Source organism: Somniosus microcephalus, chromosome 5 (assembly GCF_052327205.1).
Source record: "Somniosus microcephalus isolate GS21.2 chromosome 5, FLI_Smic_1.0, whole genome shotgun sequence".
NCBI classification, from domain to species: Eukaryota; Metazoa; Chordata; class Chondrichthyes; order Squaliformes; family Somniosidae; genus Somniosus; species Somniosus microcephalus.
This window is the reverse complement of record NC_140991.1, coordinates 12,911,401-12,933,402: the sequence shown is the minus strand read 5'-3', so window position 1 is coordinate 12,933,402 and position 22,002 is coordinate 12,911,401. Positions and strand designations below refer to the sequence as shown.

At 49.6% G+C, this 22,002-nt stretch overlaps 1 protein-coding gene across 2 annotated transcripts in view; it reads right to left on the bottom strand.

Moving 5' to 3' along the window:
• Positions 1-22,002, bottom strand: part of LOC147116895 (uncharacterized) — a 231,763-nt gene that overhangs the window by 121,282 nt on the left and 88,479 nt on the right. For both annotated transcript variants that reach the window (XM_085987334.1, XM_085987335.1), the window contains 3 exons: positions 21,842-21,904; positions 19,870-19,968; positions 19,295-19,333 (listed from right to left, as the gene is read on the bottom strand). In XM_085987334.1, coding sequence (XP_085843460.1) covers positions 19,295-19,333; positions 19,870-19,968; positions 21,842-21,904 — 201 coding nt within the window. The remainder of the gene's footprint in view (positions 1-19,294; positions 19,334-19,869; positions 19,969-21,841; positions 21,905-22,002) is intronic.

Below are 22,002 nucleotides of genomic sequence, written 5' to 3'. Positions count from 1 at the left end.
ACATTTATCCACATTATAGTGCATTTGCCATGTTTCTGCCCAATCACCCAACCTGTCCAAATCGTACTGGAGTTTCATGACATCCTCCTCACAGCTTACCCTCCCACCCAGCTTTGTGTCGTCTGCAAATTTGGAGATATTACATCCAATTCCCTCGTCCAGATCATTAATATATATTGTGAACAGCTGGGGTCCGAGGACCGATCCTTGCGGTACCCCACTAGTCACTGCCTGCCACTCGGAAAACGACCCGTTTATTCCAGTTTCCCCTCTTCCCGGCCTCAGCATCCCCTCTTCCCGCCCTCAGTTTCCTCTCTTCCCGCCCTCAGTTTCCCCTCTTCTCCCGCCCTCAGTTTCCCCTCTTCCCCCGCCCTCAGTTTCCCCTCTTCCCCACCCTCAGTTTCCCCTCTTCTCCGCCCTCGGTTTCCCCTCTTCCTCGCCCTCAGTTTCCCTCTTCCCCGCCCTCAGTTTCCCCTCCTCCCGCCCTCAGTTTCCCCTCTTTCCATCCTCGGTTCCGCTCTTCCCCACACTCAGTTTGTCCTCTTCCCCACTTTCGATTTCCCCTCTTCCCCGCCCTCAGTTTCCCGTCTTCCCCACGCTCAGTTTCCCCTCTTCCCGCTCTCAGTTTCCTCTCTTCCCGCCCTCAGTTTCCCCTCTTCCCACCCTCAGTTTCCCCTCTTCCCCTTCCCTCAGTTTCCCCTCCTCAGTTTCCCCTCTTCCCCTTCCCTCAGTTTCCCCTCTTCCCTGCCCTCATTTTCCCTCTTCCCGCCCTCAGTTTCCCCTCATCCCACCCTCAGTTTCCCCTCTTCCCACTCTCACTTTCCCCTCTTCCCCACCTTCAGTTTCCCCTCTTCCCCCTCCCTCAGTTTCCCGTCTTCCCCGCCCTCAGTTTCCCCTCTTCCCCCTCCCTCAGTTTCCCGTCTTCCCCGCCCTCAGTTTCCCCTCTTCCCCCTCCCTCAGTTTCCCGTCTTCCCCGCCCTCAGTTTCCCCTCTTCCCGCCCTGTTTCCCCTCTTCCCGCCCTCAATTTCCCCTCTTCCCGCCCTGTTTCCCCTCTTCCCGTCCTCAGTTTCCCCTCTTCCCGCCCTCAGTTTCCCCTCTGCCCCGCCCTCAGTTTCCCCTCTGCCCCGCCCTCAGTTTCCCCTCTTCCCGCCCTCAGTTTCCCCTCTGCCCCGCCCTCAGTTTCCCCTCTTCCCGCCCTGTTTCCCCTCTTCCCGTCCTCAGTTTCCCCTCTTCCCGCCCTCAGTTTCCCCTCTGCCCCGCCCTCAGTTTCCCCTCTTCCCACCCTCAGTTTCCCCTCTGCCCCGCCCTCAGTTTCCCCTCTGCCCCGCCCTCAGTTTCCCCTCTTCCCACCCTGTTTCCCCTCTTCCCGTCCTCAGTTTCCCCTCTTCCCGCCCTCAGTTTCCCCTCTGCCCCGCCCTCAGTTTCCCCTTGTGGTGTATGTAACCTGTTCCACCTTAAGAGAACTACCTTAAGAGATGTACTACTTTCTCTTGGCTGCTGTATACTGTAATACCGGTGGTGACCACACCGGTATATAAACGTTGTGTAGGGATTTGCTGGGCAGTTCAGCCCTGACCTCCGAATAGTAAAGACCTGTTAAAAGTTATTCTTGTGGTCTGTGTCCAGTGATTTATAATAAGCATAACTGGGACACACAGACTTAACAGTGGCGACGAGTCCGATCTTACCCTGCAGCAGTTTTACATCCAAGGCAGCTTCGTCCTCAGAACGGGCGTCGAGAAGAGGCATCCGCCCTCATCATCCTGCTGAGCACCATCGCACGGGAGGCATCGAGAACCCGGGTTAAAAAGAAAAATTCTGACCACGAAGCCCTCCATCAGCGACAGGCAGTGATCATCCCTTCTACCACGGTGGTGGGTAAGCCGATCAGCGACACTAGCAGAAAGTCGGCCGCGTTGACTGTGGAGTGGGGGAGGGAAAACAGAGGAAAAAGGGCGGAGAACTTGACCACGGCCGGTGAAAAGGGCCGGGCTGCAATCGAGGCCGAGAGGCGCAGCGACTGGGGCAGCTTAAGGCACGAGAGCCGCGGAGAACTCAAACGCAGCCGGTGTAAAGGACCGGGCTGCATGCGGGGCTGAGAGGCGCAACAGCAGGGGAAGCGTGAATGCCCACGGGAACCGCGGGGGAGTAAAAGCAGCATCGGGGAATTGAGAACTGCTGGGGAGGCGAGAACGGCAGCAGCATGGCAATCGCCATTGCAGCCAGCGGGGGAAGAAGGCAAACGCGGGAATCCACCATTGTAGTCGGCCGGGGAAGAAGACGAGCGCGGGAAAGACCGCCAAGCACGGGAAGCCACCATTTTAGTAGGCGGGGGAAGAAGACAAGCGCGGGAAGCCGCCATTTTGAGAAAAAGAAAAATTTAAAAACTTGCAAGGATGCCTAAACATGGGAACATTAATACCTTTGATAGCGATATCGAAGATTGGACCACGTATGTAGAACGCATGGAAGTTTATTGTAAAGCAAATAAGGTACCAGATGATGAGAAAGCACTAACCTTATTAAGCTCAATGGGTGCGAAGACATACGGGCTATTGAAGCACCTTCTATCACCAGATAAACCGGCGGATCAGACTTTCGTGAATATTGTTACTGTCCTGAAAAATCATTTAAACCCCACGCCGCTGATGATAGCGGAATGATTTAAATTTTACAGAAGAACGCAGCTGAAAGACGAAAGCAACGCTGAATTTTTAATTGAACTGCGTAAGCTATCAAAGTACTGTCAGTTTGGAACAGGACTAGCAGATGCGCTGAGAGATAAATTTGTGTGTGGATTGTTAAAAGAAGGAACACAAAAGCGACTGCTTGAGGAGAATGATCTTACGCTTGATAAAGCTGTCACTATTGCAGCATCGCACGAAGCCGCAGCGAGAGGCACTGCGGAAATGCAGCTACGGTCACCGGAACTCAGCACCAATCAAATGGTCTTGGGTACAGTGAAATGTTATCGTTGTGGAAAGACAACGCACGATCAGAACCAGTGCTGGTTCAAAAATCAGGAATGCAGAAAATGTGGCAGGCTTGGTCACATAGCTAAAGTATGCCGGTCAGGAAAGAAGACCAGCAACAAAAAGTCACCGCAGGAAAAGTACAGAAAGGTACACAAGGTGACAGAGAACAGTTCGAACGAACAGAAGTCAAATTCAGACTCCAGCAGTAATGAACTGGGTAGTCTAAGAGTACACAATGTTGGTAATGAAGCAGACCTCCAAACAATCTGGGTCACACTTCAGATAGCAGGAGTCCAAGTGAAGATGGAATTGGACACTGGATCGGCATTGACGGTCATGAATAAGCAAGATTACAAAAGGTTATTCCCACATATTCCCCTATGGGATACGGAGATTGTATTGAAAACATACACGGGGCAAAGAGTATACCCCATCGGGAAGATAGAGGTAAAGGTGGTCCACAAGGGCAAAGAAAGCCGAGGAATGGACTTATATGTGCTACCTGAGGGAGGTCCACCACTACTGGGACGGGAGTGGATTAGGAAAATAAATATGGACTGGCATTCCTTAAAAGCACTAACGGTAGATTCCGGTAAAAAAGATGTCAAACCTAAACGATTGTCCAGAATATTGGACGATGCTAAAGAGGTGTTCCAACAGGGACTGGGAACACTGAGAGGAATTACGGCAAACATCAAGGTTGAAGAACATGCAAACCCGAAATTTTTCAAAGCCAGACCGGTACCTTATGCGATACGACCTACTGTGGAAGCTGAGCTGGAAGGGCTAGAACGTTCAGGAGTACTGTCTAAGGTAGACTGGAGTGAGTGGGCCACGCCCATTGTTCCCGTCATGAAGCGTTCATCGAGCAACAAGCCGGAGGAACCGGGGAAGGTTCGCATCTGTGGAGATTTCAAGATCACTGTTAATCCGGTGCTTCACGCGGTGCAGTATCCGCTTCCGCGGATTGAGGATATCTTCGCTTCGTTGTCTGGTGGGAAACACTTCACCAAGATAGACCTGGCGCAGGCGTACTTACAGATGGAAGTTGAGGAAGAGTCACGCCAGTATCTCACGATCAACACGCATAGAGGCTTGTACCGGTATAATAGACTGGTTTTTGGAGTGGCATCGGCTCCAGCAATTTGGCAGAGGGCCATGGAGCAGGTATTACAGGGAATTCCAGGCACACAATGTTACCTGGACGATATTCTGATTACAGGAGATGATGACGAGGAACACCTTGCAAATTTGGAACTGGTGCTCACCAGATTGAAAGAATATGGACTTCGAGTTAATCGCCAGAAATGTGAGTTCTTTCAGAAGCGGATCTCGTACTGTGGTCATGTCATTGACCAGGAGGGGCTTCATAAGTCTCCTGACAAGATCGAAGCTGTTGTGAAGGCTCCCGCTCCGGATAATGTATCCCAGTTGAGGTCGTTCCTAGGGTTGATTAACTATTACCATAAGTTTCTGCCAAATTTATCCACGGTGCTGCACCCGCTGAATGCTCTTTTGCAGAAGGGAGTACCATGGAAGTGGAGCGAGGACTGTAAGAGGGCCTTTCGCAAAAGCAAGGCATTGATCACCTCAGAGGAAGTGTTGGCTCACTTCAACCCAACGCTGCCTATTCGTTTGGCTTGTGATGCTTCTCCATATGGTATTGGGGCAGTACTCTCACACAAGTTGCCAAATGGCCTGGAGAGGCCAGTTGCGTTCGCATCCAGATCATTGACCTCCGCTGAGCGCAACTATGCTCAGATAGATAGGGAGGCTCTCAGCCTTGTGTGGGGAGTAAAGAAGTTTAATCATTACCTGCAGGGCAAAAAGTTTACGCTTCTGACAGACCACCAGCCATTGGTATCCATTTTTAACCCTGAGAAGGGTGTTTCGGTGATGACAGCACAGAGACTCCAGAGATGGTCCCTTTTCCTAGGGGCACATCAACATCAGATCGAATTCAAAGGTACAAAGCAGCATGGTAATGCTGATGGGCTGTCGCGCCTGCCACTACCTACAGAGGAGGATGCACCGACGGTTGACCCTGTTGAGTTATTTCACTCGACCATCATCGAATGTTTACCAGTCACCAATGCAAGTATTGAAAGAGAAACCAGGAACGACCCGACACTGTCCCGGGCCTACGAAGTGACAGTGAAGGGATGGCCAGCACATGGTGATCCACTGTTACCGGCATTCTCAGCAAGACGAGAACAGCTGTCCGTCTGTCAAGGAACATTGATGTATGGAACAAGGGTGATTATTCCTCCTAAGCTAAGAGAGAGAGTTCTAAAGGAACTGCATGAAGGTCATCTGGGGGGAGTCAAGATGAAAAGCCTTGCTAGGGCTTATGTGTGGTGGCCGGGTATCGACCAACAGATAGAGGATCTGACGAAAAGCTGCTCAGGGTGCCAAAAAGTGCAAAATGCACCCCCGATTGCACCGCTGCATCCATGGGAATGGCCTTCAAACCCATGGCAACGTGTACATATTGACTTTGCTGGTCCATTCATGGACTCCATGTTTTTAATTGCGGTGGACGCACATTCTAAATGGCTAGAAGTGATTAAGATGACTACCACTACCTCGGAAAAGACGATCGCGGTGCTAAGAACGATATTTGCAAGAAATGGATTGCCAGAACAAATATGTTCAGACAACGGACCACAGTTCGTGTCAGAAGAATTCCAGAAATTCATGAAGAAGAATGGGGTGAAACATTATACCTCTGCCCCATATCATCCGGCTACAAACGGGTTGGCCGAGAGATTTGTACAAACGTTCAAAAAAGCAATAAAGGCCATGAGCGAAGATCAGATTCCACTACAACACAAGGTGGACAAATTCCTACTGGCATATCGAAACGCCACTCATGCAGTGACAAACCAAAGTCCTGCCATGATGTTCTATAACAGGAGGTTGCGGTCCAGGTTGGACTTGTTAAAACCAAATGTGCGGAGGGAAGTTGAAAACAAACAGTTCCAGCATATAAATAACAAGACCACTCAGAGTTTCGAAATAGGACAACCAGTGTTAGCCCGGGACTATAAAAACGAGAAATGGCAATCTGGAACAATTCGGGCCAGAAAAGGACCCCTGATGTACACGGTAGATATTGGTGAAAATGTAATATGGCGTCATGCTGACCAACTGGTAGAATCGAGAACAAGGGTCAAACCCAGGGTTACAGCAGAGACAACCGTGGAAGAAGTTAGTGAACCTGAAGCATCTACCTCAGAAGTGAATGTACCTGAGGATGATGTCCAATCCATAAGAGATCAACTAGATGAGTCACCCCAGCAACGAGAATCAGAGACCCCTGAAAGGCGTTATCCAACTCGAATCAGGAGGCCTCCTCAGTGACTGAATCTTTGAACTATTTTGCATGAAGTTGTATATATATTATATCTATATATTATTATGTTATGTTAAATGGGGATATAACTGTTAAGCTAAAAAGGGAGGATTGTGGTGTATGTAACCTGTTCCACCTTAAGAGAACTACCTTAAGAGATGTACTACTTTCTCTTGGCTGCTGTATACTGTAATACCGGTGGTGACCACACCGGTATATAAACGTTGTGTAGGGATTTGCTGGGCAGTTCAGCCCTGACCTCCGAATAGTAAAGACCTGTTAAAAGTTATTCTTGTGGTCTGTGTCCAGTGATTTATAATAAGCATAACTGGGACACACAGACTTAACACCCCTCTGCCCCGCCCTCAGTTTCCCCTCTGCCCCGCCCTCAGTTTCCCCTCTGCCCCGCCCTCAGTTTCCCCTCTGCCCCGCCCTCAGTTTCCCCTCTTCCCGCCCTCAGTTTTCCCTCTTCCCCGCCCTCAGTTTTCCCTCTTCCCCGCCCTCAGTTTTCCCTCTTCCCCGCCCTCAGTTTTCCCTCTTCCCCGCCCTCAGTTTTCCCTCTTCCCCGCCCTCGGTTTCCCCTCTTCCCCACCCTCGGTTTCCGCTCTTCCCCCCCCCTCAGTTTCCCCTCTCTCGGTTTCCGCTCTTCCCCACCCTCGGTTTCCCCTCTCTCGGTTTCCGCTCTTCCCCACCCTCGGTTTCCCCTCTCTCGGTGTCTGCTCTTCCCCACCCTCGGTTTCCCCTCTCTCAGTTTCCGCTCTTCCCCACCCTCGGTTTCCCCTCTCTCGGTTTCCGCTCTTCCCCACCCTCGGTTTCCTCTCTCTCGGTTTCCGCTCTTCCCCACACTCGGTTTCTCCTCTCTCGGTTTCCGCTCTTCCCCGCCCTCGGTTTCCCCTCTCTCGGTTTCCGCTCTTCCCCGCCCTCGGTTTCCCTTCTCTCGGTTTCCGCTCTTCCCCACCCTTGGTTTCCCCTCTCTCGGTTTCCGCTCTTCCCCACTCTTGGTTGCCCCTCTTCACCACTCTCAGTTTGCCCTCTTCCCGTCCTCGGTTTCCCCGTCCCCCGCCCTCGCTTTCCCCTCTTCCCCATTCGCCATTTCCCCTCTTCCCCACCCTCGGTTTCCCCTCTCTCGATTTCCCCGCTCCCACGCCCTCAGTTTCCCGTCTTCCCTGCCCTGGGTGCCCCTCTTCACCACTCTCAGTTTCCCCTCTTCCCGCCCTTGGTTTCCCCTCTTCCACATCCTCAGTTTCACGTCCTCCGCACTCTCGGTTACCTCTTCCCCGCTGTTGATTTCCCCTCTTCCCCACCCTCAGTTTCCCCCTCCCTTGGTTTCCCCTCTTCCCCGCACTCGCTTTCCCCTTTTACTCACTCTCGGTATTCCTCTCTTCCTCACGGTCGAAGGTTGTTTTTGTGACTGGAAGCCTGTGGCCAGTGGGGTACCACAGGGATCGGTGCTGGGTCCCTTGCTGTTTGTGGTCTACATTAATGACTTGGATATGAATGTAAAGGGTATGATCAGTAAGTTCGCGGATGATACAAAAATTGGTAGGGTGGTAAATAGCGAGGAGGGTAGCCTCAGTCTGCAGGACGATATAGATGGGTTGGTCAGATGGGCGGAACAGTGGCAAATGGAATTTAACCCGGAAAAGTGCGAGGTGATGCACTTTGGGGGGACTAACAAGGCAAAGGAATACACAATGAATGGAAAGACCCTCGGCAAGACGGAGGGTCAGAGGGATCTGGGTGTGCAAGTACACAGATCCCTGAAGGCGGCGGAACAGGTGGATAAGGTGGTAAAAAAGGCATATGGGATACTTGCCTTCATTAGCCGAGGCATTGAATATAAGAGCAAGGAGGTTATGATGGAGCTGTATAAAACACTGGTTAGGCCACAGCTGGAATACTGTGTGCAGTTCTGGTCGCCACACTACAGGAAGGATGTGATCGTGTTGGAGAGGGTGCAGAGGAGGTTCACCAGGATGTTACCAGGGCTGGAGCGCTTCAGCTATGAAGAGAGACTGGGCAGATTGGGTTTGTTTTCCTTGGAGCAGAGGAGGCTGAGGGGGGACATGATTGAGGTATACAAAATTATGAGGGGCATAGATAGGATGGATGCTGAGGAGCTTTTTCCCTTAGTAGAGGGGTCAATAACTAGGGGGCATAGATTCAAGGTAAAGGGCGGGAGGTTTAGAGGGGATTTGAGAAAGAACTTTTTCACCCAGAGGGTGGTTGGAGTCTGGAACTCACTGCCTGAAAGGGTTGTGGAGGCAGAAACCCTCACAACATTTAAGAAGCATTTGGATGTGCACTTGAAATGCCATAGCATACAAGGCTACGGGCCAAATGCTGGAATATGGGATTAGATTAGACAGGGCTTGATGGCCGGCGCGGACACGATGGGCCGAAGGGCCTCTATCCGTGCTGTATTACTCTATGACTCTATGACCCTCAGTTTCCCCTCTGCCCCGCCCTCAGTTTTCCTCTTCCCCACCCTCAGTTTCCCCTCTGCCCCGCCCTCAGTTTCCCCTCTGCCCTGCCCTCAGTTTTCCTCTTCCCCATTCTCAGTTTCCCCTCTGCCCCGCCCTCAGTTTCCCCTCTGCCCTGCCCTCAGTTTTCCTCTTCCCCACCCTCAGTTTCCCCTCTGCCCCGCCCTCAGGTTTCCTCTTCCCGCCCTCAGTTTCCCCTCTTCCCTGCCCTCAGTTTCCCCTCTGCCACACCCTCAGTTTCCCCTCTGCCCCGCCCTCAGTTTCCACTCTTCCCGCCCTCAGTTTCCCCTCTGCCCCACCCTCAGTTTCCCCTCTGCCCCACCCTCAGTTTCCCCTCTGCCCCGCCCTCAGTTTTCCTCTTCCCCGCCCTCAGTTTCCCTCTTCCCCGCCCTCAGTTTCCCCTCTTCCCCGCCCTCAGTTTCCCCTCTGCCCCGCCCTCAGTTTCCCCTTTTCCCCGCCCTCAGTTTCCCCTCTGCCCCGCCCTCAGTTTCCCCTCTGCCCCGCCCTCAGTTTCCCCTCTGCCCCGCCCTCAGTTTCCCCTCTTCCCCGCCCTCAGTTTCCCCTCTTCCCCGCCCTCAGTTTCCCCTCTGCCCCGCCCTCAGTTTCCCCTCTGCCCCGCCCTCAGTTTCCCCTCTTCCCCGCCCTCAGTTTCCCCTCTGCCCCGCCCTCAGTTTCCCCTCTTCCCCGCCCTCAGTTTTCCTCTTCCTCGCCCTCAGTTTCCACTCTTCCCCACTCTCGGTTTCCCCTCTGCCCCACCCTCGGTTTCCCCTCTGCCCCACCCTCAGTTTCCCTTCTTCCCCGCCCTCAGTTTTCCTCTTCCTCACCCTCAGTTTCCACTCTTCCCCACTCTCGGTTTCCCCTCTGCCCCGCCCTCAGTTTCCCCTCTTCCCCGCCCTCAGTTTTCCTCTTCCACGCCCTCAGTTTTCCCTCTTCCCCGCCCTCAGTTTCTGTAGTGTATGTATTTTGAAGAAGGAACTATATTCTGCAGCCCCTGTATACTGCAGTACCAGTAGTGACCACCCCGGTATATAAGCCTGTGTAGTAACTTTGTATAGTAGTTCCAGTTTTGTCTCCATTCAGTAAACACCTGTTATAACCAACTCCTGCAGTCCGTGTCTCAATTACACACGGACGTTACACTGGCGACGAACAGATCCGAACTTACCTACAGTTCTGCACCACCTCACGGGGATCCATCCCTGAAGCGAAGTTGTTAGAGGTCGAGGCCAGAAGGAAGAAATCCAAAAAAGAAAAAAAACAAACAGAAGAAACGGGCGTCGACCGTGGGCAACCGCCCTCTGATTCATCGAATTCGAAGATTTGCAGGAGAGGCTGTCGAGAGCTGGGCTTGGTTATCCAGTCTATGGTGTTCCAGCTAATTGGGCTGGTGGCAGGTAGTACACTGATCCTTCCTGGGCTGCGGCGGGCTGGAGCTCGATCGGGTGGCTTTTCAACGGGGCCGAGCAGCGTTGTCGGGAAGAGGAGAGAGAGAGAGAGAGGGTGGAGCACACAGGGCGCGGCCGGTGCTACGAAGCCGGGCAGCGTACAGACCCGAGAAGAGGGAGGAAAGTGTCCCATAGGGTCTGCTCTGACGACGGGAACAGTAATTAAAATAAAAGAAATTAGAAGCGCAGAAAGCCGCAAGGAGCTGCAGTTTGCCACGGGGACCGCGGAGAGCGGCGTTGGCAGCAGCGCGGGGGGGAAGTGCGCGAAGACCATAGGGCGTCGCCATCAAGGCATAAAAATGCCAGCAACAGCGCTAGCAGCAGCGGAAAAGACAGAAAGCGCTGGAGGCGCCATCTTAATCCAGCGGGGAAGAAGGCAAAGCGCGGGAGGTGCCATTTTGTTCAATCGGGGAAGAAGGCAAAGCGCGGGAGGCGCCATCTTAGATCTCCAAGATGCCGAAGACTGGCAATATCACTGCCTTCGATAATACAATAGAAGACTGGACCACGTATGTGGAAAGGGTCAAAGTATATTGCAAGGCAAATGAAGTAGCCGATGAGAAAAAGGCATCGGTACTACTAAACTTAATGGGCGCAAGAATGTACGGCCTATTGCGGAACCTGATCACTCCAGTCAAACCGATGGCGAAGAGTTTTAACGAAATTGTTGATATCCTACAGGAACACCTAACTCCTACACCGTTGCTGATAGCAGAAAGATTTAAATTCCACAAGAGAAATCAGCATAAAGATGAGAGCAATGCTGATTACTTTACGGAACTACGCAAGCTATCAAAGCACTGCCAGTTCGGAGCAGGACTGGCAAGATACCCTACGGGGCAAATTTGTCTGTGGACTCCTGAGTGAAGGAACCCAGAAGAGGTTACTCTCAGAGAAAGAGCTGACGCTAGATAAGGCTTTCAGCGTGGCAGTATCGTATGAAGCAGCAGCAAGGGGAGCTGCGGCAATACAGCAAAAGCCACAGGAATACGGCACCCATGAAATGACACGGGGATTTGAAAAATGTTATCGCTGCGGCAGAACAACCCATGACCAGAAGGACTGCTGGTCCAAGGACAAAACATGCAGGCGTGCTAACTAAGGTAGACTGGAGCGAGTGGGCGACACCCATCGTTCCTGTCATGAAGAAAATGTTAAACAATAAGTCTGAGGAGCCAAGGAAGGTTCGCATCTGTGGGGACTTCAAGGTGACTGTGAACCCAGTCCTTCACACAGTACAGTATCCTCTTCCAAGGATAGAAGATATTTTCGCCTCACTATCTGGAGGGAAACGTTTTACAAAAATTGACCTAGCGCAAGCATGTTTGCAGATGGAGGTTGAAGAATCCTCTAGTAAATATCTCACGATAAACACTCACAAAGGTCTTTACCAGTATAATCGACTGGTATTCGGAGTTGCATCAGCTCCGGCTATATGGCAAAGAGCGATGGAACAAGTCCTGCAAGGGATTCCGGGGACTCAGTGTTACTTGGACGACATCCTAGTGACAGGTGAAAATGACAGTGAACACCTTGCCAACCTAGAGCAGGTGCTCACTAGACTAAGAGCACATGGGCTACGAGCCAATCGCCCCAAGTGCGAGTTTTTTAAGAAACAAATATCGTATTGTGGCCACGTGATTGATGAAGAGGGGTTACATAAGTCCCCTGACAAAATTGAAGCGGTAGTTAAGGCTCCAGCGCCTGAAAATGTCTCGCAACTGAGGTCATTCCTCGGATTGGTGAATTACTACCATAAGTTTTTGCCGAATTTGTCCACAATTCTGCACCCACTGAACGCCCTGCTACAAACTGGAGTAGCATGGAAATGGAGCGATGAATGTAAGCAGGCCTTTCAGAAGTGTAAAGGCCTGATCACTTCAAGAGAAGTATTGGCTCACTACAACCCATCACTACCGATAAGACTGGCGTGTGATGCGTCTCCCTACGGCGTTGGAGCAGTACTGTCACATAAATCCCTTGATGGTTCAGAGAGGCCGATAGCTTTTGCTCGTTAGCTGCAGCCGAGCGTAACTACGCCCAGATTGACAGAGAGGCCCTCAGCCTGGTGTGGGGGGTGAAGAAGTTCAATCACTACCTGCACGGACAGAAATTTACTCTACCAACTGATCATCAACCTCTTGTCTCCATTTTCAACCCTAAGAAGGGCGTCCCGATAATGACAGCACACCGACTACAGAGGTGGTCCCTTTTCCTAGGGGCACACCAATATGACATCGAGTACAAAGGAACTAAACAGCATGGGAATGCTGATGGATTGTCGCGCCTACCGTTGCCGACGGTGGAAGAAGCACCTGCAGTGGATCCTGTGGAGATATTCCACTCGACCATAGTCGAATGTCTACCTGTGACGAATGCAAACATAGAAAAGGAAACACGAAATGACCCGACACTCTCCAGGGTCTATGATTTAACGGTGAAGGGATGGCCAGCACATGGCGAACCACTGTTGCCAGCATTCTCGCTGAGAAGAGAACAGCTGTCAGTGTGCTGAGGAACCTTGATGTGTGAATCCAGAGTAGTAATTCCACCCAAATTGAAGGATAGAGTGCTCAATGAGCTTCATGAGGGTCATCTGGGAGGGGTAAAAATGAAGAACTTAGCCAGAGCGTTTGTGTGGTGGCCGGGAATCGATAGAGAAATCGAAGAGATGACCAAGAGCTGTACAGGATGCCAGAAGGTCCAAAACGCCCCACCACAAGCCCCTCTACATCCATGGGAGTGGCCCTCATCTCCATGGCAAAGGGTACACATTGATTTTGCTGGTCCATTTATGGACTCAATGTTTTTAATTGCGGTGGATGCACATTCAAAGTGGCCAGAGGTAATAAAAATGTCCTCAACCACCACAGAAAAAACCATCACAGTCTTACAAACCATATTTGCCAGAAATGGGCTGCCTGAACAGATTTGCTCCGACAATGGACCACAGTTTGTGTCTGAAGAGTTCCGGAGGTTCTTAAAGAACAATGGTGTTAACCATTACACATCCGCCCCATATCATCCAGCCACCAATGGATTGGCTGAGAGGTTCGTTCAAACATTCAAGAAGGCTATCAAGGTAATGTGTAATGAAGACATACCCCTACAACACAAGGTGGATAACTTCTTGTTTGCCTACCGGAATGCGACACATGCGGTTACCAACCAAACTCCAGCCATGATGTTCTTCAATCGAAGACTAAGATGCCGCTTGGATTTGGTTAAGCCAAACATCAGAAGAGATGTGGAGAACAGGCAGTTTCAGAATATGAATGAAAGGCCGACCAGGAGTTTTAAGATAGGTCAACCAGTTTTGGCCTGGGACTACCGCACAGAGAAATGGCAGCCAGGAACGATCTGCACACGGCAAGGACCTCTAATGTATACCATGGACGTTGGAGAGAGCATTGTAAGACGCCATGCTGACCAGATTCTAGAGTCACTGGAAAACGTCAAATCCACACCACGATCCGATACACCTGGTGATGAAACCGAAGTACCAATTGCATCTACCTCAGAATCGGTGATATTGGAAGCAGACGAACCAAACAACGACGCTGATCCCGAATCAACCTTGCCAGAAGAACCTGATACCCCAAAGAGGCATTATCCGGACAGAATCAGGAAGCCTCCTCAAAGACTGAAATAATAATTGCTTAACTTCAGCTAATGTATATAGCAACTGTAATTGTAAATATGTTATTTAATTATTAATCGAATGTTATGTGCTGTTTAGCTAAAAGGGAAGGAATTGTAGTGTATGTACTTTGAAGAAGGAACTATATTCTGCAGCCCCTGTATACTGCAGTACAAGTAGTGACCACCCCGGTATATAAGCCTGTGCAGTAACTTTGTATAGTAGTTCCAGTTTTGTCTCCATTCAGTAAACACCTGTTATAACCAACTCCTGCAGTCCGTGTCTCAATTACACACGGACGTTACAGTTTCCCCTTTTCCCCACTCTCGGTTTCCCCTTTTCCCCACTCTCGGTTTCCCCTCTTCCCCGCCCTCAGTTTTCCCTCTTCCCCGCCCTCAGTTTCCCCTTTTCCCCACTCTCGGTTTCCCCTTCTCCCCACTCTCGGTTTCCCCTCTTCCCCGCCCTCAGTTTTCCCTCTTCCCCGCCCTCAGTTTCCCCTCTTCCCCACTTTCGGTTTCCCCTCTTCCCCACCCTCAGTTTCCCCTCTTCCCCGCACTCAGTTTCCCCTCTTCCCCGCACTCAGTTTCGTCTTTTCGCCTGCTCATGGGTGACCTTCTGGTTCTTGGAACTGCGCAAAGCCACGAACAAAATTTCTCATCTTCCAGGCACCCCACCTTTATAAGATAATAAATGCATTAACATTTGTAGAAGTCATGTAATCAGATGGCACGTGATCAGATGCCATGTGATCGGGTGCCACATGTTCAGATGTTATGTGGTCAGGGTGTCACATGATCAAACCTCCAGGAATGAATCCAATGGCAACCCTTCTGTGGCCATTTTAACAGCCTGCCTGCCCGGTTTTGCTGCAAGTCTATCATGTAAGTCCTGCCTTTTTCCCTTCCAGACAGACAGCAAAAGTGCAGGGTGGCCTCAGACGTGTAACTACATCAGTCTGGCATTACCCCTTCTGCTCGCCCTCCTCCAGAGCCCACAAATACAAAGGTCTGCTGACAGGAATACCCCATGGCTGGACTTTAATCAGCAAACAGCCAGAGACACAAGATGTAGAACAGCTTATGGTCGTCATCAGGGAGCTAAGAGACCAACTAAAAGTTGCATTACAGCTGAAAGGAACCCAACTAGCAGCATCCTTTTTACAGTTGTGTTCAGTCTTTGGGGTGCAGTCCCTCCCAAGCTGGCAATCGTCTCATTAACACAAATGATCACTGCATAAGAGATACGTTATTAAGCACTTCGGTTCATCAAGCATGAAGTAGGCTCCAGGCCTTTGTGTCTGATCATACATGGCTCCTGCACTCTCAGGCGGACAACATTGATTTATTGGCCACATAAATTGCACACTCTCGTGCACACCTACACTGATACACACAAAACCACCTATTCACACACACTCATAAAAATGCACGAGCTCATTCACAAAGCTCGTGCACACACATCCACATTTGGTTACCCACTTAACAAATTTGTCAAAGGCACACACTGACACTGTCATAAAAAAAAGCTCACTGGGAATTTCCTCAGGGTTATAGAATCATAAAGTCATAACGGCACAGAATGAGGCCATTCGGCCCATCGGGTCCATGCCGGCTCTCTGTAGAGCAATCCAGTCAGACCCATTTCCCCGCTCTATCCCTGTAGCCCTGCAAGTTTATTTCCCTCAAGTGCCTATCCAGTCTCCCCTTGAAAACATTGCTTCCACCACGTCCGTCGGCAGCGATTTCCAGGTCATCACATAGAAACATAGAAGATAGGAGCAGGAGTAGGCCATTCGGCCCTTCGAGCCTGCTCCGCCATTCAACGAGATCATGGCAGATTCATCCAAACCCTAGCACCCGGTCCCTACACCGACAGCCATCCCACCGAAGCCCTATCCCCGTAACCCCACGTATTTAATCCCCCCTAACACTAAGGGCCAATTTTTTATCATGGCCAATCAACCTAACCCGCACATCTTTGGACTGTGGGAGGAAACCGGAGCACCCGGAGGAAACCCACGCAAACACGGGGAGAATGTGCAAACTCCACACAGACAGTCACCCGAGGCCGGATTTGAACCCGGGTCCCTGGCGCTGTGAGGCAACAGTGCTAACCACTATGCCACCGTGCTGCGCTGCATAAAAAAGTTTTTCCTCACATTACCCCGTATGTCTTGCCCAAAACCTTAAATCTGTGTCCCCTAGTCCTTGTACCATCAACTAGTGGGAACAGCCTCTCCCCGTCTAGCTTATCCAAACCCGTCATAATCTTGTACACCTCTATCAAATCACCCCGCAACCTCCTTTGCTCTAATGAAAACAAATCCAGCTTCTCCAACCTGTCCTTGTAGCTAAGATCCCCCATCCCTGGAACCATTCTGGTAAATCTCCTCTGCACCCTCTCATGGGCCTTCACATCCTTCCTAAAGTGTGGTGACCAGAACTGGACGCAATACTCCAGTTGTGGCCTAACCAGCGCTTTATAAAGGTTCAGCATAACTTCTCTAAACACCGATACAAAGTACTCACTGAGTACTTTGCCTGCGCCTGCACCTCTAAGCATATATCACCTTCTTTGTCTCTGATAGGCCCCACCCTGTCTCTTACTATCCGCTTACTGTTTACATGCTGGTAGAAGATTTTTGGGTTCCCTTTTATATTAACCGTCATTCTTCTCTCTTTACCAATCTTATTTTCATCTTCACATCCCCTCTCAACTTATTGTATTTGGTCTGGTTCTCCCTTGAAGAATTCACCTGACATGCATTATACACCCTCTTTTTTTGTTTCATCATCTTCTCTATCTCCCTCGTCATCCAAGGAGCCCTTGCTTTGGTTCCCTTACCCTTCCCTCTGGTTGGAATGTACCTAGCCTGTATTTGGGAACATCTCCTCCTTAAAGATCACCATTGTTCTGTTACAGTTTTTCCTGTCAGTCTTTGGTTCCATTTAATCCAGGCTAGATCCTTTCGCATCCCATTGAAGTTAGCCCGATTCCAGTTTTGAAGTTCCACTCTAGATTGTTCCTTGCTCCTTTCCATTACTAATCTAAATCTTATGAAACGATGATCACTCGCACCCAAGTGTTCTCCCACAGACAGTTGGTCGACCTGGCCCACCTCATTCCCCAGCACCAGATCCAGCAATGCCTCCTTCCTAGTTGGGCCAGGAACATATTGATCAAGGAAATTCTCCTGAACACATTTCAGAAATTCCTCCCCCTCCTTTCCCTTTACCCTAGCATTATCCCAATTGGTATTTGGGTAATTAAAGTCCCCCAATGTCACCACTCTCTCCTTCTTCTTAGGCAGTCCCTCGGTACCGAGGATGACTTGCTTCCACATTAAAAATGAGTTTGCAGGTGACTGATGAGTCCAATGCGGGACCTACAGTCTCTGTCACAGGTGAGGCAGACGGTGGTTGAAGGGGCGGGTGGGTGGGGTGCTTGGGTTGACGTGCGCTCCTTGCGCAGCCTGCACTTGGCTTCCGCTTGCTCCCGGCGAAGAGACTCGAGGTGTTTGGCGCCTTCCCGGATGCTTCTCCTCCACTTTGTGCGGTCTTGGGCCAGGGATTCCCAGGTGTCGGTGGGGATGTTACACTTTTTCAAGGAGGCTTTGAGGGTGTCCTTGAAGCATTTCCTCTGCCCACCTGGGGCTCTCTTGCCATGCCAGTGCTCCGAGTAGAGTGCTTGTTTTGGGAGTCTCGTATCGGGCATGCGGACGATGTGACCCGTCCATCGGAGCTGATCGAGCGTGGTCAAAGCTTCGATGCTGGGGATGTTGGCCTGAGCAAGAACACTGACTTTGGTGCGCCTATCCTGCCAATGGATTTGCAGGATCCTGCGGAGGCAGCGTTGGTGGTACCTCTCCAGTGCTTTGAGGTGCCTGCTGTACATGGTCCATGTCTCTGAGGCATACAGCAGGGCAGGTATCACTGCTGCTCTGTAGACCATGAGCTTAGTGCCGGGTTTGAGGTCCTGGTCTTCAAACACTCTCTTCCTCAGGCGACCGAAGGCTACACTGGCACACTGAAGGCAGTGTTGGATTTCGTCGTTGACGTCTGCCCTTGTTGACAGTAGGCTCCCAAGGTAGGGAAAGAGGTCCACGTTGTCCAAGGCCTTGTCGTGGATTTTGATAATCGGGGAGCAGTACTGTGTGGCGGGGGCAGGGTAGAGGACCTTTGTCTTACGGATGTTTAGTGTAAGGCCCATGCTCTCGTACGCTTCGGTGAAGGTGTTGACGATGGTTTGGAGTTCGACCTCCAAGTGAGCGCAGACGCAAGCGTCGTCTGCATACTGTAATTCGACGACAGAGGATGGGACGACTTTGGATCTGGAATGGAGGCGACAGAGGTTGAACAGTTTCCCGTTTGTTCTGTAAATTAGCTCCACTCCAGCGGGGAGCTTACTGAGGGTGAGATGGAGCATTGCAGCAAGGAAGATCGAGAAGAGCGTTGGTGCGATGACACAGCCTTGCTTGACCCCGGTTCATACGTGAATTGGGTCTGTGGTGGAACCGTTGGTCAGGATCACGGCTTGCATGTCGTCGTGAAGCAGGCGGTGGATGGTGACAAACTTTTGAGGGCAGCCGAATTTGAGGAGGACACTCCATAATCCCTCACGGTTCACAGTGTCGAAGGCCTTTGTGAGATCAAAGAAGGCTATGTACAGCAGTTGGTGCTGTTCCCTGCATTTCTCTTGTAATTAACGTGCGATGAAGATCATGTCCACTGTGCCCCTTAGTGGGCGGAATCCGCATTGCGACTCTGGGAGGTGCTCTTCGGCCACTGGGAGAAGCTCTTGCATATCTCTGCGATTTCCCTGCAGATTTGCTCCTCTACCTCCCTCTCACTATTTGGAGGCCTATAGAATACCCCCAATAGTGTGATCATATCCTTTTTGCTCCTCAACTCTAACCAAATGGATTCTGTCCTTGTCCTCTCAAGAACATCCTCCCTTTCCAACACTACAATAGCTTCCTTAATCAGCACTGCCACCCCGCCTCCCTTATTTCCTTCCCTATCTTTTCTGAATACCTCGTACCCTTGAATATTAAGTGCCCAGTCCTCACCGTTTTTAAGCCACGTTTCCGTTATTGCCACAACATCATATTGCCACAAGGCTAATTGTGCTTGTAGCTCACCAACCTTATTCACCACACTTTGTGCGTTTACGCTCCGAATAACTGCTGCAACAGAAGATCAGCGTAAACCCCAGATACGCATGTGAACTGGGTTTACACCGATCTTACGCTGAAGTTACGTTGGCTGATCGGAAGAACAGGCCCGAGGAAATTCACTCTCTCCGATAGAGACCCAGATCTCAAGTTAAATTTAAGAATATCAGACAAAACAGCATGAACTGTCAATTTAGAATCTGACACTGTTCAAGGACTTACCTCTCTTTAAATCGGATAAATATCTCTCCATTACTTCAGCTGTAGACAATAGAATGAAAGTAGTCACTACACAGTCTGTGCATCAAACCCCATCTACTGAAAGCAGCTACCAAGCATGGACACAAAATTATTTAACAGAGCAGTGTTCAGTGATAGGAACTGTTAAAGGGGTCTGTATGGTGGAAATTCATGTACGTAGGTTGTTAACCAGTTTGGCTATCCACTTAACAAACTTACTAGCTCACCAAATGTTTTGGTAATCACAGATACACAAAAATACATTGATTCACACATAAACAAAGACCTGAAACTTTCAACTTCTGCTTCTTTACAGATGCTGCCTGACTTGCTGAGTATTTCCAGCTTTTTCTGTTTTCGATTCAAGCATATGCACCAGTTAAATTCCAAGTTGAAATTACAGTAACAGTCTTGCAAACACTGAGCCTGACCATTGACTCACAAGGGGCAAGATTTCATATGTGCTTTCAGAACCATGAAATTCTAAAGCTATACTTTATAAATGGATTTCTTTTACATAAGGAATTTACTGTGGTAAACCTTATCCTAGAACTCACCATCAGTTACTGGAGACGGTTTAAGATACTTTTCTGGAGAGAAAACATTTGTGTCTATCTCTTTCTTTGCATGGATAAAGAATGATGGCGATAACAAAACTGTTAACAGAGAATGGAAGAAATCAGTCAAAGTTATGCCTATCATCTAAAAAAACAGTAATTACATGTTACTATCAGAGTCTAATACAATGTTGAACAAGTATTTGTTCAATGTTGTGAACTATTAAAAGGGCTCTGGGTGCAACTAAAGGTTTGCACGGTCTGTTGACAGCTGGTCATGTCAACTTATGCATCAAATATGGTAGTCCAGATCATACATTCTTAAACAAATTTACCCAGTCATTTTGCTGCTCTCAGATAAGTTTCCATATCCTGTAACAATCTTGACAAAGTAAGAGCTTAGATCTAACTGTCCCCTTCTCCATTGACCTTTCAGCGCAACTAGGATGGACACATGTGGGAAATATTTTGCGGAACCCTTCGCTCATCCATCTGATATCTGACAGAAATTACCAGGTAATGTACAGTATATCTGTCAAAATATAGGGGAGGGGGGTGGTAAGAGAGTGGCGGGTGTAATGTATTCAAGTGATGGAAATAGATCGTCCAAATTATTTCCAGTCATTTCCATTGAGTAAGAGATCCAGGTCACCATATTGCCACTACAGTTTCTAATCCCGTTGTCTTGTATCACTCCTCAACACTCTACTTGTAAGCCATATAGGACAGCAGTATAGGTCCTCTGATTGGCCTCAATGCCCTGTGGACAATGAATGGGAAAAATCAGTCCCCACTCCGGTTTGCTATCCAGAGACCCTGCTGGAAAGTGCATGGAATTAAGGGCTCCCAGCCCTGCTTGCCAGGACCACATATTGGGAATTCGGTTACGTGCTTCCATAGATTTGCCATCCAGTGGGGATAGAAAATCGTAAGGAGCATGCACACACCTCAATAGGCCAATATGCTCCTTCCCTCCCCCATGCAGATGAGGGTAATAGAGGTGTTTAAAATGATGAAGGCATTCAATAGGGTAGCTAGAGAGAAACAATTTACTCCGGTGGGGGAATCCAAATCAAATCAAAATCAAATCAACTTTTATTGTCAATGTTAGTGCACAAGTGCAGTACAACGAAATGTAGGTTTGCGGCTCCCGAGAGTGTACATTTGGATTAAGACATTTAAACATTCAACATACATTTGGCTTGTAGTATATTAACATAAATATGACCATAATAAAGTGCATTGGCAGATGTGCAGGCTTTAGAGTTTATTTGTGGAGTTCAGTAGGATGACAGCCCTGGGAAAGAAGCTGTTCCTAAATCTGGTCGTACGGGTGCGAATGCATCTGTAGCGTCTCCCAGATGGCAGGAGGGCGAACAGACTGTGGCTGGGGTGGGTAGGGTCTTTGATGATGGACCGTGACCTCCGTAGACAGCGTTTCTGGTATATGTGCTCTATGGTCGGTAGCCGGGTGCCGGTGATGCGTTGGGCAGTTTTGACTACCCGCTGCAGGGCTTTCCAGTCATAGTAGCTACAGCTTAAAATTACAGAACTTAAAATTAGAGGTAGGCCATTTAGGAGTGAAATCAGAAAGCAATTTTTCACACAAAGGGTAGTGGATGCTGGGTCAATTGAAATTTTCAAGACAGCTCAGTAGCTTTTTGTTAAGTAAGGGCATCAAGGGAGCAATGGCGAGTAAATGGAGCTGAGGTACTGATCAGTCATGATTTAACTGAATGGTGGAACAGGCTCGAGGAGCTGAATGGCCTCCTCCTGATCCTATGGTCTCATGTCAATTCATATGAGGACTGTGCAGACTGCCTATTGGGTGTTATGGCAGCGATCCGGAACGTTAACAGTGGGGATATACAATGCCTTTTCTTGTTTTTTGGAATACCGATGGAATATGTTGGCATTTCACTGAAAGTCCAGTTCAAAAGCCTTTTGGATCGTTCCTGATTTGAACACTTACGTTTGGGCTCATCCTTATCGACAACTTCCGCAGCTTTTTCATATGCATATTTCTTTACTTCCGCTGTTAATAGTACACAGAAAATAGAAACATTTATTTCAGAAATAATCTATCTACTGGAAGCGTTGAATCATACTATCAATGCACAATACAATGTTGAA